The sequence below is a fragment of the Calonectris borealis genome, chromosome 3 (genome assembly GCF_964195595.1).
Source record: "Calonectris borealis chromosome 3, bCalBor7.hap1.2, whole genome shotgun sequence".
NCBI lineage: Eukaryota > Metazoa > Chordata > Aves > Procellariiformes > Procellariidae > Calonectris > Calonectris borealis.
In genome coordinates, this window is record NC_134314.1 from 62,199,311 (window position 1) to 62,218,382 (window position 19,072).

At 36.9% G+C, this 19,072-nt stretch overlaps 1 protein-coding gene across 1 annotated transcript; it reads right to left on the bottom strand.

Annotated features, from left to right (window-relative positions):
• Positions 1-423: 423 nt before the first annotated feature.
• Positions 424-11,775, bottom strand: TMEM244 (transmembrane protein 244). The gene is made up of 6 exons (XM_075148092.1): positions 11,743-11,775; positions 6,775-6,860; positions 6,154-6,227; positions 3,242-3,367; positions 1,394-1,438; positions 424-518 (listed from the first exon to the last, which is right to left on the bottom strand). The coding sequence occupies exons 1-6, from the start codon at positions 11,773-11,775 to the stop codon at positions 424-426; spliced, it is 459 nt and encodes a 152-aa protein (XP_075004193.1).
• Positions 11,776-19,072: the final 7,297 nt, after the last annotated feature.

A 19,072-nucleotide genomic window follows, 5' to 3' on the forward strand; every position in this document is an offset into this window, starting at 1 on the left:
ATACCAGATAGGGTGACTTTAAAGTTCTGCAGCGCTTGTGAGAGGTTAGGCTCCAGCCTACATTAGTCTCAGCATTTCGTAAAATACAATAGCTAGCAAGCACCCTGAAAACATTAAATTCAAAACTGTTTTTTCCCTTTCCTTGTAGGATTTTGCAGGAGTGTTGCATCATCGCTCTTATCTTCCTTATGGTTTATTTGTTTTTTAAAAAGAGACAATGTATCTAATTATTTGCTTAATGGAAAATGTACATACAACAGCTAAAAGTGATGACATTGACATTCCAAACAACTGTAAGAGACAAGAGGTCCGGTAAGCTAAATAGTAGTCTTACAATTAGACAGTTGCTACTTCATTTTAATTATGTTGTTAATGAAACCATAGAATTCATGTAAATATAAAGGCAAGTTCTAATTTTCCTTTTCAAAAATCATCTAGAATGGGGTAAATGAAGTTGTCTTTGAACAAGCAGTATGCCAAAATCTGTCCTCCACAAGTCATTGAAATTACTCCAGATCCTGAAAGAAAATATAGGACTGTTTTATGTTAATTTTTATAGTGGAATATAAATATTATGATAAAACCTTAAACAGACATTCTTTTTATCTTCATTTTTTTAAAAATGGCCTGTCTACTTAAACATTTTGCCCAAGGCTTTAACCACCTACTAAGATATCAGCCTCAGCAGCTGCTGATGCAAAACCAGTTGCAGGACAGGGAATTTATTTGCCTGTCCCCACCATTTAGGAATTTACCGCAGCTGTCGATCCTTGCTATCCATCATATAAGAAAGAAGAACAGAAGCCAGTCCTTTCCCCTTAACTATTTTTCAAGAGAATATGTTCTAGTACAAAGCTATGCTTTTAATTTTACAGAAAATTAAACATTCAGAAATGCAGGTTTGCCATTCACTCTAAGGAAATGTGATGACTGGGATTTATCTCATCTATCATAAGTACCTGTGCATAGTGTTTATAAAAATTGCCTCTGAAGGTGCCTGTTTCTTTCCATTGATTATAAAGGGTGCCAAGGAAGACTAGCTTGGACAACTGTCTTTTTGACACCTGAATTAAGTGAGATAGTTTGATTAGCCAGGACTTAATCATGGTTTATTTCCAGAACGTGAGCGTATCTGCTCTTTGTTAGCAAGATTAACATAAGCTGAGTATATCCTAGTCTTAAAAGATTTTTTAAGGCAAGGCAAATGTTAGCCCAGCATTACTTGCCTGTGCCATTAAAAGAAGTATAAATGTAAAGCATATATTTGTTCTTTAAATGTTGACAGTTCTCAAGTTAGTGAGACAACAGACATTTAGTAGAAACAATTCATACTGTAAATACTAATTTTCTACACAGAGTCTAACAATTTAAACTTAAAAGAATGTAATTATACCTAATGCCAGCCACCAGTGTAACATCAGGGGGAATTCAGACATAACTGGAGAAGATGTAACAAGGACATAACAAGGAGAAGAAAAGGAGAAATGTAAATTTTTAAACAATAAGGATGGGGACATGCAAACATTACATTATGTTATCAAAGGTCTGCTTAGTTATGTTTCACAAATTATATACTTCACATTTATTGAAATTGCAAATGCATATTTAGGTTCTGATCATTCAGATACTTGTCCATACCATTAAGCTTAGCCTGGTGAGCAATCCCACTGGAAGGCAAGTCTTAAACCTAGTAAGTGTGTGCTAAACGGAGCTCTTTCTTAGACTCTCTGCTGAAGAAATGCCTTTTTTATTACTTACCTGTACACGGTTTAGCACAACAGAGACACCGATCCCCTGGTAGAGTGCCTACATATTGCTGCAATCCAAATAAATTAAGCTGCCTGACATCTTCAGTTTAATGGGTGATGCAGTGCATGAAAGACCGGCTGGGTCTGCGCACTGCAAGTTAGCACTATTGCACAGCACGCTCTCTCCTGTGTCAGATGCTTGCCCTTGCCTCACGCAAGCTGACCCACATCCCCACTGTATGGTCAACTGCAGGGCCATCATATGAGCCAATATCGCCCCCCAAAAAAAAGCTGAGAGGGCTGTAGGGGTAGGAAAGTGAGCTGGGAGGCACACTGCATATGCTGGCAGCTCAGAGTCAGCCAGCAGAGCTTTGGTTGGCCATCTGAAAGAAACAATAACAAATCTGGGGTTGTTCGGACATCAAAATGCATCATCTAATATAATGATAGAAGACACCTTCCTGTATAAATCATATACAAAGTTTTTGTTGTAGTTTTTGTAAATTCCTTGATTTAAATACAAAAGTTATTCATAAGGAATAACAGTTGTTTAAATTCCAGGAAATCAAATTCAGTGGATCAGAAATTATGCTTAATTTTTTAAGATTAAGTCTCTCTTGGTCTCTGGCTTAACTTGTCATGAGAACTGGGGAATCCCTGTCTGTATAAAGTGCTAAAAGACAAATGGACAAAGCATTGGAAAATGGAAGATGAATTATTAAGTAGTCCTAACTTGTCAGTGGTATTTTTCCTATTTCTAAATTCTAGAATAAAAATACTAAGTTCATTGTTATAGGAGAAAGAATCCCCAAATGGGCTCTGGCAAGGATGGGGTTAAAATATATTTCCTAATCAGCCATAGCAGCATTCTGCTAAACAGCATGAGAAGAGAGGGCAGGTTACCGGGGACTGGAAAAAGTGATGATGAGTCTCATTTACAGCAGCCAATTCTTTTCCTTTGCTTTCCTTTGAGGGGAAGAGTTTCAGGACAAAAAAGATGCTTCGATGGTAAAATTCTTTATTTTCTTCAATGAGATTTAGTTCAAATGATCTAACTTAAAAACTTTGAATTGGCTTTGCTGAAGCAAGCCTCATTTTTACTCTGAACGAGAGCTGAAGTGTTAATGAGTAGTTCTTAAAGTGTCAGGACATGGACAACTATTAATTTCTTGTTTTAGAGAAAAACACACCTCCCACATGCTGAAATTGTATCTAGGCTGGATCTGTTTGATGTGAACTGTTAGATTGCAAACTCAAACTCTGAATTTTTTATAAGAAAATAGTTTTTTTAAAATTCTGCAACAAAACCAGAATTGAGTTTTAAATGGCAGGATTTAAATACGTGCATGAGCCAAATGGATGGAAAATAGAGATATATATTTATTTAGCTTTAAGGAAAAATGATTTAGTCCAGTAATACAGTAGATGAATCATAGTTGATTGGTCCTTCAATTTGTGATACTATGCATATGTTTAGCAGTAAACTAACTTACCAACTGAAGTTATGATGACATGAATAATAGTAACTGTTACAGCATAATCCCAAACCCATTCTTCCACAACCAGGGCAAACAGCAGACCACAAATGAAGAAAGTTATTTCCAATGATATCACAAGAACTGTAAATGAAAATAAGATAGTTCAAGCACAGTTTCGAAAGGCTTTTTCCCTTATTCAAAATGATAGCAATAGGAAGTTAAAATGTCTGAGATAGTTAGGCAAATTATTTTTACAGGATCGAATATTACACTAATGTTTTCATTATAAAGTTCATTTCTAATTTTGGAAAACATGAGGATTAACAGGATTATGACCAATGACAGGATTATGACGAGTTTATACAGCCTAGAGGAGAAATGGCGTGGAAATTTTACTTAGGGATCATCCACCCACCTTGCATATGGCGCCAAATAGATTTGGTTGATACTGACATAGATCAAATTTTTCTCATCCAAAACAGAATTGTGTGGTAAAGGCGTTATGTTTGGTAAGAAACTTCATAGCTTTCTCCCTGTTGACTTCATTGCATCATATATATATATGATATATATCAGAATATATATATATATCTCAGAACAATTTAAAGACAAGACATGCAAGGGGAGCGGAGGCCATCCATCCCTATGGGTCTCATGGGACACACAAGCAGGAGCCTGGCTTTTCTCAGTGCTGATAGCACGGCTGACACCGCTACCATGCACTCACCGTGCCTGACATTCAGCAGCCATCTCTGTCTTGTGTTAACCCATGAATGGGGATTACCAGCAAAGTTAATAACGAAACTATGCCACTAAATAACTATTAAAGTTATCTGATCAAGAAAATTCCTTCTCCTGGTGATGAAATGGTGCATTTCTGTCCCCTGGCGCTTTCTCTGGAACGTGCCGAGCCATGCCGTGCCACCAGCCTGCGCTGATGCGGGGCACAGCTCTGCAGCAGCAATGGCAGGGGCACGCCGTGCCTCCCCCGGGGGCAGGAAAACAGTCTGGAAGGCACGGAGCAGCTACGCCGGGAAGGGTGAGGAACCTCATCTGGTATTTGATGAGCTGTATTCTTCACCACAGCAACAGAGTGGTGCTTAGCTTTCAGCTTGTTTACTTGCTACGACGTGTAATGGGACCAAAATAATCACCTTTAGGGTGAAGTTTGACTTTACGCTGGGTGGCTACCTGGGATAGCAGGGGCTGAATGGAAAATGACGTCTCTTCTAGCTGTAGTCCTGAATTCCCATACAACGGGCCATAATTGTGCAATTGTAATTCATATAATTTTCCATCTAAATGCATTTTGTTCTTCTTTGTAAGTACACAGGCATGCAAAAGTCAAATTTTTAATGGAATTATTTATTTTTTTACTGTTGCAGTAATACCTAAGATTACTGTAGCTGAGAGTAGAGACCATTGTTATTTTTTCACTGTATTTAATTTATATATTTGGCAGCACTCTGTGCCTTTCAATTTTATTCTTTTCTTTATAGGGCCAACTAGTTCCTATTGTAATATGGATCTTTCACCCAGCAGTTTAAAAAATGTAAAAAATAATAAGAAGATAACTGGAAAACAACATGTAGTTAGGAAAATAGGAAATAACGCTTCAAAAAATTTAATGTTTGACAATGCATTTTAGGTTCTTTAGTTTATTATAGTTCATGATGATAGTATCCCTTTAAATTTTGCCAATAATTTTATAATTTAGAAAGTATGCTTAGTATAGACAGATGCTCTGTAAACTTTTTTACAAAACTGGACAGTAATGATGCCTCAGTTCTGAGCTGACTTCCATTTTTATTTTGAGGTTATCTTTTAAAGTCATAATTCTGTTTTTAACAGGCATGAGTGAGACCCTTGAGTAAACTAATTCTCATTTGCAACATCATTCGGAGAACTTCGTTCTGTCTCTGTGCCTGTAGACTTTAAACAGATCCTGCTAAGTTTTGCTATTCCACCCATGTTATTTCATCCCATGGACAGAAAGGAGGATGGAATAGTAACCGGTTGCATGATATAGTTGCTGTCTTTGGCATATAAACATGCTGCATCAAACTAGCTAATAAAATTTTGGAGAAAACGAAATACAGTAATTACATTAGGGCCCTGAAAAGTAATTCTAATGGAATATGATTTAATTTTCTTTTCCATTGCTACAAATGAAATACTCTTTTTTCGTCTGAAATCAGTATTGATACTGTACAAATATCCATGCATTTTTGTTACTCTTTTTAACCTGATGAACTAAATAATTTACTTTTGAGCTTCACTTACTTTACTGACAGATGATGTGGTTTGTCTTTGTAAAATGGATTACAAATCAGGTAAAATTCACGTATGCATGTAATTTTTTAGGAATGACAGTTTAGGAAAGAGAATGTATTTCAGACAAAAATACAGAAATTTGTTTTAGGATATATAAAGATATGTTTAGGGATTGAGCTACAATCAAACTCTGAAATTTTAATGCCCACTGTATTCAGGCATCACCAAAGCAAGATTTCCATTAGTTGAGTGTGGCCTGTTATTCAGATCTGGATCCAATATGGTTCATAAGAAATTCACTGCAGTATGAAAATTAAATTTAAGAACTTTGTGGAGGAACTTTACAGAGAATAGGTAATTGTTCTGCAGTGAAAATGAACCATCCTGCCAAAGCAGCACATTTTCTTCAGATGATGCAAGATCAGAAGCACAACTCAAGGAAAAGCCTAACAATCAGTTGAATGATGACTAGCACTACAGAAATGAGAAGTGCAGGGAAGATGAATAAGCATTTAAATGCAGTGGAGTTAAAATACAGAAATCATTAGTATTACTAAAACAGCTTTAAAATACTGTCCATAAGGAACACAAGTTTACATCCAGATACAATCTTTTCTTGGCTGGGAAAAAAAACAGAAACAAACTTCAGTTACCTAAATAATATGGGTTAATCCATGAGGGATTTGTCTTAAAATCGAAAGGTGCCAAACCATCCAACATTTTAATCCTGTGGAAATAGAATGAACAAATATAACCAGAGATTTTCAATAAAGCCTTAGTGATTACATGACATATTATGGGTGCTTTTAAATACAATTTCAAATGGAATACTCTGGGTTTTTACCAGCTCTCTACGTTCCATTGCATGTTGTGGTCTTGCCCTTGCACAGTGGCCGTGATCTCCACTTGTATTTAAGACGTGTCTGGCACTGTTTGTGCTAATCAATAACTTCCTAAGGGAATATAATTTGTCTTTTTTATCGACTGTAAAATCTTTCTTTTTCTTTCTTCATGTCATCTTTTCTCTTACGTTCATTTGTTTACACAGTGCAAGTGCAAGGAAGATTAGAACCAGCATTGTATATTAGTTTTGAGTCTCCATTTGCCAATTTGTGCACTTGAACAAAGGTTCAGGTACAACAACTCAACTGAATTAGAAAAATGCGTTCACAGAATAACTGGGACTGGATGCCCACTCTACAGAGTCATAGCTCTACCCATTATATCCAGTTGTCATATGCCATCATATTAGACTAAAGACAAGGAAATCTTACTTGAATACTGCGAAGCACACAGATAGGACCACATAGTACACAGTGTAGAAAACTACCATGCATATCAACAGGTTCACCAGAACAACCTGCAAAAGGGAAAAAGACAGTAAAGCCTGATGCCATGTTTACATTAGGTACATAATTGTCAGAAAATAATTCCAGCTTTCTATCAATCATAATGTGGAAAACGCCTCACATTTAGAAAATAAAATATTTAGACAGAATTTTTGCTGTTGCCAATTACACGCAAGTTGTTAAAAGCTCTTTGGTACAGTTTGGCTCCTAATGCGTGGTTACAATGTACGGTTCTTTGTTTTTACTGTATTTTATTTTATACCAACTGCTTATTGAATTTATAAGTGTTCAGACACCGAGAAGCACATTTCTTGATACTTATTACACAGGAGGCCTTGAGAGTTTAAGATCATCCAGATGCTTAACTAAGCCTAGTTTTTAACTTAAAAGAAATTCCATCCTTGTAAGTATGTTGAAACTGTATACAAATAAAAATGTAGAAAATTGCAAAGCAGTAACTGTTAAGTTTCCCAGCCTCTAGAAAACACTAGTGCTTACTTCCAAAGGTAAGGATATAGACAGCTTAAATGAGTAATGACGGATATCTGTTACATATTTTTCAAAGTTCAATTTTTGTGAATTCTAAATAAATTCCAACTCCAAATTGAAAATACAAATTAAAAAAAAAAGTTTCATGAAGCAGCCACTATTTTATGATCAAATACTGCATATTTAAAAAAAGAGAAACACTATCTAGAGAATGATACAAAGAATTTATATGTCCTAAGATACCTTGTTATCATTATTTCTTTCATTCCATTTCAGTATCTTCATTTCTAAACTGAAGTTTCAGGAGCAATGCAGCCAGAGAAAAACCTGCAAGCCTTCACTTGATAAAGTTCATAAAATGCCTTGAGATTCTTTCAGGTGAAGCATAGTTCACGTATCTCTGATCATCTAAGTTGGCTTCCTGAATTATGCAGACCCTAGGACTTGTATTAATTCCTACAGGTATAATGTAAAACTACGTTTTGAAGGTTAATATGTTTTGGTAATAATAATAGAGTCTTGCTAATGCAGAACACTATAATTTCTGTTTTTCTGTGATGATATAATGTCATTCCAGATGCTTATTTGGGTTTTTATTTTTTTAAAGGCAAACATGGGACATCAGGACTAGGGATGTCTATGCATCAAACTTGAGCAATTGCTTTGGCAATATTGTGTGCTTGCGTAAGAACATGCAACTGAAGATGTTTACTACAGTCTGGTAGAGTGATCAGTAAAATCAGTTTTTCTTTTCTAGAGACTCCAGGTTGTCTTGTATTTTCTCACTCTAGTGTAGTGCTTTATTACGCCATATTTCTCCTTTCCTCTTTCTTCTTTGTATCTTTCCTCTTTCGTTGGCCATTTTTTAAACTCCTGACTCTTTCTTTATTGTTTCATTTTCTTCTCTGCCTATCCCCTCCATCCTGCATCTTCTACTCTTTACTTTCCTCCGAAAAAATATAGATAGAAAGCAGTCATGAGAAAGACAGTGACTGCAGACAGAATTGCTACCAGTTTCATATTGTCCACCTTCAATATTGTGCTAGATGATGCTTTACAATGGAAGGATGTGCGGCTACATTTTGCTTTTTGATATTAAAGCATTCCAGTTTCAGTTTCTGTTTTAGGAGTAGACTACCGTATAAATTCTTAGCCCAGGTACAACACACATAATGAGTTAAGAATTTCCTTGCCCTTCCTCCAGTTTGGCTGTCAAGTATTTGAAACTAGCAATGTGTGTTTACCTGACTCCTCTGGTAAGACCTCCATAGATCTCCAAACTGTGATCCATTATGTAATAATGATCTAAGGGTAACATTATTACTATAGTGATTCCGTTATTAAGTAAACACACGTGGACTTGTAAATGCGGGCCCTAAGCCTGCACATTTTTGTGTGCCCTGCAAGATCCCGTGCTGAATTTCCCCTGAGATCAATGGAATTGAGCTGACAGCAAGTGAGTTCGAAAGTGTTGATGTTTTACCGGACTTCTTGCTGATCAAAAATAAATTTAAAATGGAAAAATTAAGACTAAGATGATGAAATATTCCAAATACAGATATTTATTCAGAAGTAAGTCCATGAAAAGTGGCCCTGCATAAATGAAGTAGTAAAATATAGAGGACTAGATACATTTTTCAGTGTATCAGAGTGGCAAGCAGTGAGTATGGACTGCATGTAGCGAAGCATTATATCAATGCAAAAGAAGCCAGAGTTTCTCTCTTTGAATGGTGACACCACATTTACAATGGGTTGAATTTTAGAAAAAATAGGTAACAACTAATAGAGGCATAGGACTCATTTCTGAAGAAAGGTAAAAGGAATCACGTGTGTGTAGGTTGATTACAGGGACTGAGGTAGGGGAAATAATAATTGCATATTCATAACAGGAAGAGGAATTATTTGGAGAACAACTAAGACTAAAGGAATGAAACCAAAACCCAAACGTATAAGATACTGCAAAGTTTCAAAAATAATTTCCATTTTCCAAAGTTTGAAAGAGACTTGCTCTTTTTATTTATTTGCTTCTATTCAAGATTTTTTATCAAAACTGGTTATTGAGTGTCCTTATCATTTTTGTGGATTTTGAGGATAAAGTTGGATAATGTTCTTGACAAGTGACTCAAAATTAATAAAGAAAAGAAGAAAAGTATAGAATTTTTTTTAAGTCCCCATTTTTAAATAAAACTCAGTTGGCAAGTGAGATTGCAGTGAAAAGCGTAAAACATAAGGCAGCTCTAAAGTGTAATTTCCATTTTGATTTAGTTTGTTATATGCTGGTAAAAGGAGCCTTTATTCAAGGAGGCAATGACTCTGAGAAGGGCTGTAGATGAGCATTAGCTCACACTAACTCGTTTTTATGAGCTTCTCTTGCAATACTGGAACACAAAACAAGCCCTTAAGGCTTTGGGTTTTAAGGTGGGAGAATATGAATAGAAATAAGGAAGAAGTATTACCTCTAAACACAGCACTGGGAAGACAAAGTGGCATCCAATTTAGTGTCAGCAAGTTTTAAAGTATGTTAAGAAATTAAGAAGGTGCAGAAAAGAGCCACAAAAGGGAGCTGATGGCTAAATTTTTTTTTTTTTTCATTAGGACTACGGCCCTAAAGAGGTCAATCTGTTTAGCTCTGAGGGCTGATTTGATTATGATGGATAAGTACCTTCACAGGCAAAAAATACCAGGTACTTAAGGGCTCTTTAATCTATCAGAAAAGCCACAAGAAGTAAGCAGCTGCAAGTTATAGCTAGACAAATTCGAAAGATGCATGAAGGACATTTTTAACTGTAAAGGCAATTAGCCAATGCAACAAACTGCCTTTGGAAATAATAGATCCTTCAAAGCAAAACCAGATGCCTCTCTGGATGAAGCTTCATTCGAACATCTCTAACGTTCACTTCTGGCCTTAGTTCTTGGAATGATTGTGTGGTAGATAATATATTTATGCAACGATCCGACATTGACAGAAGTGTGGATACTGTGAATTTAGCAAAATACTTATTTTTATATTGCTAAATATTGTAAAGTGCTAAATATTGAATAGTGTATCTATCTCCCACAAGGAGAGAGATCAAGGAGCTTTGGTTTCTAATGCAATAGGAGAGACATCCATTATGCCTGTAAAAACTGAAAGTTGTCAATAAGTAAATGTCCAGGACAGTCTTACTCTTTTCTTCTTTCCCTACATCAAAACAAAGCCAAGCAAAAACTGAGAACGATTAATCTCTTCAGCCAGGTTGGCCAGCTTTCCCATTTCGACTATCTCTCGTCTTATTCTAAATGAAAATTGGCCAAATAACCCATTTGATCCCTTCTTTTCCATGGTGTACACCATGGTCACCGTAATGTTGATTGACTACAATGTCATGTGCAAGTCTGGCAGCCATGCTACCTCTTACCCCCCTCAAAGTATCTCTAAGCATCAGAAGTTTAATTTTTGGCACATTTTTGGTGGGAATCATTTTCATTCCGCTGCTCTGAGCAGATGCATATTTCCTGTAATTCTCCTTTATCTGCTGCCCCTCCTCTAGCAACTGCCTCCTTGAAGGCTTACCTGCTCTAGGTGTAGGTTTGTACTGTAATAAAAGTGGTGAGACAGGACTGAAGCGAAAATCACAGAGCTGAAGGATGGCAGTGAGCCGATGACCTGTTGACCTCTAATTCCAGTAGGTGAATTCCTAGCTTCTCCTGAAGTCAGCGACAAACTTTCATTGGCGTCAAAGGCCCAGGATTTTTCTCTTTGTACCCAGAATTTTCCTAGTCCCTGTCTCAGGGATGTAGTGATGTATTAGGTATAGCATGCTTTGCTCAGTCGAGTAAGCTAATGCATGCTGCTCAGTGCTAAGAATATGTTCTTAAAAGAATAACATGAAAATGGAAACCCTTTGAAAATTTTCCAGTTGTATCACATTCCACTTCATTTTTTTATTTGACCTTTCCACTGAAATTTAAACATATATTTTTAAAATCTCAGAATATGTTTTCTTTTGAAACTATTTTTTCCCTTTCTAACCCCTCAAGTATTTCAAAGCAGAAACCACAAGTTAAAAACTACAGGGTCATTTATTGTATGTTAAAACAACTTAAAGAAAGAATTTTAGGAATACATCAGTGTCATCAAATGTAGAATTTTATTAGACACTTCTAAGGATTATATCTCATAAATGGAACTACATCACATATTTTGAAATCCTTTTTGCAAGGTGTACTTTGCAGTACTTACTACCAGCACTATATATACAGTATAAAGTGTCCTTTTCATTTTGTTTTTTAGGAAGAGGACACCGAAAAACACTCTTACTGTAAGAATGAAAGCAACTGCTTTTTCAAGCCCTGCAGTAGCTGTCTGATTCTCTAAATACTATCTGGTGACATACAACACTAAACAAATTCAATTCCCTTTACCTTGGTTTCAGCAGTTTTGACCTTGAGAGCCATGGACACATGATGAGTGAAAGGAAGTGCTGTTGCTATATTCCATATGCCAATATCAGCAGGAAGAAGCAGCTGTTTTTCAGCCCAAAAAACATTCTTATAAGTGAGTATAGGACAGAGTGAGGTGAGTTGATTGGATTAAACCGAATTGAGACAGAAGCCATCTGCGAGCTAACTGTAAGCTGCTGAAGAGCAAAGAGAAAATCCTACTAGCTCATTTAACGTTCGTACTTTCATAGCTACAGTCGGCCAAAGTATATCTGTAATATAATTTGACTATTTAGAGACAACATTATTATAACTGTTTTCTACCTTCTATTTGCTTTTTTCAGCATTCATTTGATCACAGCTCCTTGGAGTTATTATACCTTCCTACTTTTAATTAGCTTTACAATTTCTAACATTAATTCTATGGACTATAGATGTGGAAAGGTACATTCTTCACAATGTTCTTTGCTAACATTTTTCTTCTGACTATCACTTTATTACATCAAGTATAATTCACATTAAATTAGGTATAATTAGGTTAAGAAATGCCAGGCTTATGTTATGACTCTTCTTTTCCTGAACCATATTTTGTTCCTTCAGCAGAATGAAATTTAGTATGCTCTAGAGCAGATCCAACTTCTACTGAGCAGTTCCTTAATGGATTCAGATTTGACTTTTTACAGGCACATTATGATTCAGTATGCTGTGCTATTTGGAAAAAGGAGATCATACAAGGGAACACTTGTGAAACTGAACCAAGAATGAACATTGGTTTTTTTGCTATCACTAACATAATATGTGCAAGTTTCATTAGGTTTTTTTATGCCTTTTTAATCATACAAAATAAATGTTTTCTGCTTTAAAATATAGTCTGCACTCAGCAAACAAGAGCTCATGGATTCGATAGCTCCAGATTGTGAATACTGTCAGGGAGATTACTGGCAGTATTGTGAAATTCCTTCCTGTGCAAAATGCTAGCACAAAAATCTGTACATCAGTTAAGTCCTGTTTTGAGGGCTGAAGTGATGTCAAAGGAATAGACTGAAACAAAATAAAAAAACCTAAATTAATTTGCTTAAACAGTTGCAATAGTCACAAGTAGCAAATTAATGAAGAAATATTGGCTTTAGTAATTAAAAAATATTTGAAAAGGAACGAAAGGTTTCGTTCAAAAAGCATCCTATCTACCCCAACATATCAGCTGAAAACAGCCATGACCTAAAATTAATTTGCATAAGTGTTTGCAGTAGCTCTAAGTAGCAAGATAATTGAAAAAGCAATCAATTGCATTAATGTAAGACCATTATTAAACACAACAAGAGTTTACATTCACTGACTGACTTCTTCACAAAGAGTTAATTTAACCAGACAAAGATTGAAGATAGAACTGAAGTCACTGAGTTTGACTGAAATGTAATGGAAGCTGTAGGCATGGATTCAATGGGGAGACTAGGAGGTTCCTCCCATTCCTATTGCACAGTTGAAAACTTTAAATACTCTAAGAGAAACGACAATATTTCTGTTGCATCCTTGCTTCAAGATTGGAAGCACCAGAATTGTGGTAACCCAGTGAACAGGAGCAAATCAAAATCGGGAGTGGCAGAAACTGTGTGTGACCAAAAATACTGACTAAATCACTCAATAGTGAATGTTAATGGAAGAGATGTTGTGTTGCTGTTCGCAAAATGCCGAGATAATGGAATAATCACTTTTTGTATTTCTTATTTTCTTCAAATTCTTTTTTACTGGGTCAGCTGTAGGAAATATAACAACTCCTGTTCAGCAGAGGGAGACAGAAGACAAGTTTTAATAGAGGTTAAAATAAATTATCCATTTTGGTTTCAACAAGCCCTGTTTTTAAATATAGACTATTTTCTGAAGCATTACACTATAGATTTTTATTAAGGCTACAAGGAAAAATAGTATTCCATTACTTTTGAACCCCTGGAGTTTGTGCTAGTTTGCCTTACGGAAACACCCAGGAAACAGCTACTTTGGTAGGATATAAATACCTTACCCTCACGTGTTTGAGAATAGTTAATAAATAACATTATTTGGCATTTGGCTGTACACATGTATTTTCTTTGTAGTGATATGTAATGGACAAGATTTAAGAGACAGTGGCAAGAGCGTAAGTGCAGACAATTGCAGAATGGAGAAAAATTAAAGACATCTTTTGAAAGTGAAATTAAGGATACTTCTATAGGGCAGTATCTCTTTTAAGAAACTGATAGTGGCACTTAGGCAATACCAGTAGGAACTATCTGCTACCTGGGCCAAAACAAAAAGTCAATTTATAATAATGAACTGTGAGAAAATTTTTATAAAAGCTTCCTGCTAAGTTTGCTGCCTAAGCTTATTACTTATGGGGTTTTTTTAGACTGTTCCCATTTGAGCCCACAATTTATGATGCTGTTGAATAGCATTGCAAAAATGATTAACAACGATTTGAAGAACTATATCATACAGCAATATTACATGAGTATCTCTCATGGAAGTTAACAGGTGATCTGTGTTGCTGTTATGCTGATTGATTGTGGTAGAGCACACTGGGCCTTAAGATGTAGGGCTAGACCCAGAATCACATTTCTTAGGTAATTCCAAAAATGGAAAAAAGTCTTAAAATCAAGGAAATCACTAAAACCCAAGGTATGTTGATTCATTACCTGGAATCTTTAACAAAATACAAAGATCAACCAAATGGATACCGTCTAGGTTGTGTGGTGAGAAATTCTTAATTAACTGGATGATGGCATCAAAACATGTGTACTCTGTCTCCATCTGCTGATAGGGAGGAACTATACTTACATTGTGTACAAGGGTAGAAGAGCTTGGAAAAAAAACAGTGGCCACTATTTTTGTCCTTTTACTGCAGTGACTGGAAGACTCTGACAATGCAGTGAAGGGAACTCGATGAAAATGCATTTTTGAAAGAAAAAAGCACTAAAATTTATTGGCTTAGCATGTGTTACAACTTTAGCAAATATAGCTTAATTGGATCCTATGAAAGACAGCCCATACAGTTTGGTGTTGATCATATATGCATTATACAGCCTTAATATGACAGCTTGGCTTCCATATGGAAGGAGCTAGAATTGTGAGGTCTAGGCTCTACCTCCATGAGGATTAAAGCAACTAGGTTCTTTCCTTCTTTAACCTCAGTTGCAGATGGATAAATTTTGAGGGATGGGAAATCTGAGAATTAAGTGGAAGCAGGAATGTGCTTTGAATATATCAGTCTATTATTAGTTTCAAATTTTGTTGGATTGCTTTTAACAATGCCTTCATTCCTGATAATATCATGTAAAAGAGCTTTCAATATAATTGATTAAATAAAAGGTGATTTTTAGGGACTTTCAGCTCCTGAAAAGTTGTCTCTTTGCATTTCAGTGTAAAAGCTCATGAACTCTAAAACGTTCATATTACTAAAAGAATTCAACTCAAAAAATTGGTATATTTCTTTCTGATTGGCCAACTGCAAATGATTTGGGTTCTTTTAGAGCTAATTAACCCCAATGAGCTACTTGTATCTAATTAATAGCAAAAATAGTAAACAAGATCTTTTGTTTTGTTAACTGACACTGTTGGCTTTGTGAACAAGTTCAATATAAAGCTTGAAAGTATTGGCAAAGGAACCAATTTAGTAGGCTTTATTTATTCAAACTAGAAATTAATTTTATTGTTTGTGAATGGTGTGGGATTGATAGAACTGAAAATAAAGTCTTCTGTTTATCCAGAGAGAAGCTATAACACAATTGCAGCAATGTAAACTTCCCACCCTGGCCCCACTGTATGTCTAAGAATGAAGTTTAATTGTCTGTATTTAAAATAAAATCAATATTTGGTGTTTTTGCTGAGAAGCTTAATGTGCTGTGTACCACAAGCCTACCTTTTGAAGATATTCTGGCATCTCCACTAGTGTTAGTGTTATACACAGTGAAGCACTGAAAAATCTCTTTAGGACTAGACCCACAAAAACTGAGAAGTGGCTTGCAAAATTGCTGCTACTGCTAGAAGAAAATATATCGTGCTGGATCAAACAGTCTGAGAGAGGCAAGGCTGCTGCAGCTCCATGCCCCCAGGTCCAAACAGTAGCGAAGCTGGAGGTGATGTATTCCCAGTAAGCACACACACACAGAGCATACATATACATCACATATATGCGTATATATACATATACACATGTATGCCACACAGATCACAGACAGGCACATGGAGTACTCACGCGAACACAAGTCTCATCCTGCTTCCCTCTCTGGCTGAGTAGGTTGGAGCCCACTAGTGAGAAGATCATATTTATACATATATACAAGGTAGATCCCTCAGTAGCTGGGCTCCAACGCTCAGTCTGCCCAGAAGCTGAGATTCCAGTCTCCCCAGTTGCTGGGACCTGGACATATGAGCCCCTGAGGCTGCAGCCCCACTCCAGCTGCTGGCCCAGACTCTCTCTCGCACACCAACATACTTTACCACACTTGTTCCTCCCCAGATTGCTTAAATCCCTCCTTTTCCAGCCTTTGGTCCCTCCCCTAAACATAATAAATCTTGGGCAATCCCACAAATGCTATTCCCTTGCGTCCCACGCTCCTAGGCAGCATCCCTTTTAGCCTGAAAGGTGATCCAGAGAGCTGTCCCAGTCACTCATCCTGATGGGTTTCACACCTGAGCAATGGGGCTGAGGCTCTCCTGGTAAAAACCTAGAAGGAGACGGGACAAGGTGTTTGCTCCTCAAGAGGCTGTAATTTGGGTTCCCACCTGCCACTGTGCACCCGTGCTCCTCTGGGCTTGTGGAGATGGACCGATGGCTCTCCTTGATGAGCCTGGGAGCAGCCCATCGTGCTATTATTTGGGCTCCCCCTCCAACATTGTCTCTCTGTGCTCTTTCGTGGGTGTGCAGATGGGCCGTTGCCCCATAACCTGACAGCTACCAAGCCTGTTCTTCCACCATTTGAAAAAGCCAAAATCTAGCTGACAGGATATAATGGGTGATTTTGGAATGGTTGAACATTTTATGGGATTATCTAGTTTATAATTGATTCAACTGTAGATTTTATACGTTATGTGAAAGCTTAACAAGTAACAATACGCTATGTGTATACTAGTACCATAAAAGTCCTGGGCCACATGGTGTGTGCTCTACCAGGCAGGGCGGCTGCCCACAGGCTGCCCAGTAGTGTGACCCAGGCCTGCGCCAGCCTCCCCAGTTGTGCTTGCCAGAGTGGGCAAGAACCTTTTCCGTCATCATTTAATTTAATGTGCAATCCCATTTTTGTGCCTGAGAATGTTCCCAGTCACTATTTTAATTTACTGGGGTAGATGTAACTGTAGAGTCTCTATGAAATGACCTAACGGTCTCCTTTTTGTTCATGGCAGGCAGGTGTCCCCAGCGCAGTAATACATGGCACTAATTAACCATCCCTTTCTGGCGCTCTGAGGAGAGATACCAGGATTGATTGGGCATGGAAACTGAACTCCTTTTTCATTTGCAGAAGTGTATCTTCTGACTGAAGGGCTGATTCGAGCGCTGGCAGGGTAGCAGAAAGAAATTTGCACTGCCAATAGCTATCATAAATGTGTTAATATACAGCTGGGGGACTGCTGGGGAGGGACTATTGGGACACTCACGCATTCACACGTTTCCTTTTGCTCTCTGAAGAGGGAGTTTAAATAAACCTGCCTCGGTGCTTTTACATCGGGTTCTTAGGATTGTGTAGTATATTATTCTGCATGCGTTTTGTCCTGTTCATGGAGTACGCTGCTCATCGGTATTTGAGGAAAGTGATTGTTTTAAAAACAGCAAGCTTGTGAGCAAGAGATGTCTGTATAGAGTAGTCAGGATAAAGTACGCATTTTCTTATTAGATTGAAAAGTGCCACAATTTAATTATTTTTGCCATCTTTAGTTTGATCTCATTGCTTTAATGTGAGAAAATACAGAAATTCTAAAACTGAACTGATGTAGAATAAACCAGATCCAGGATGAATTTCCATCTACAAAATCTTCTCATTTATCTTTATTCTTCTGCAGTCATAGATACACTGCATTTACCTAGAAAACAAAAACGAAACAATCACGTTATTCACATGCTAAAGTTCAGCAGGTTTGAAAACGAGAGTAAAGACTGGGACATTGTCTATTTGCAGATCTGCAAATTTCTTCCGTTGACAAGTAAAAAGGTATTTTTCCCAACTTTGCACTCCAAAAGCAATTTTGAATCTTCAAGTCAAGCACTCTAATACAAGAGATGGCTTCTGCGCTCAGTTACACCTGTTGAACTCCATTATCTTCCGTTCTACCCTAATTACATATAGACAAACTCATTCACTTGACCTTGTTGACCCTGCCATTAGAACTTTAATTAACTCTTGTGACGATGATTCATGGCCCAGAACCGAACGCAAGTCACTTTATCACAGCTAGGCTGGCAATCGGGGCTAAAGTATATTTTTAATGAATTGAGCATTTGTCTGTGATCACTGAATAGGAGGTTGAATACAGATGCATTCAGTAGCTCAATGAATCATCTATGTATATTTATATTTTTGACTACTACAGTGTAAGCAGACATATCATTAAGCTCAGAAACCTGATAAATTCTCTCATCCAAAGAATTTTTACTCAATTTTACTGCTCCTCTGACATTAGATCCAGCTGATATTTGTCAGAAAGCAAACAAACAAAATTGTATTTATGACATCTCCAAAATGTATTTCAACAGCTCTTTAGTACAGCTCCAGTTTAATAGAATCCATTATTAAATGGTTTTCTGCAGGATAATAGCTAATGACATCCTAATACGAGTTTCAGCAGCCTAAATCTTCTTTAAATCCAATTTTTCACACCATATTGCTCAAGTTTTCAGTGTTTTGGGGATTCCCCTGTCAATTCACGATACTCTAAAATTGGAGGACCTGTGGTCCTCTCCGACCTTTTGTCACCCTTTGATTCCTGTCATTCGCCGCTAGCTATTTGGCATGTCTTCTAGACTGACTGACGTCAGTTGGCTCTCAAGTATTTCATCTCCATCATCATGGAATTGGCTCCCAGTAGAATTTAGACATGCAGAACTCGTATCGTTTTACTGTTTTAAAATCAGGTCTAGGAACACTGTATTCTGACACTGGGTTTAATGGTTTTTTAAGCTTCTTACGAAATTTATGGAATTTCCCGTGCAGAAGGAAGGGCAGAAGTCTTTGCCACTTCAAGTTTGAAGCAATGAGACATTTATCTGTATAACAAGATAACAACATTTTGCTATGTCAGATACATTTCCTGTGTACGTATTATTACCATACATACGGTAATGATAGTA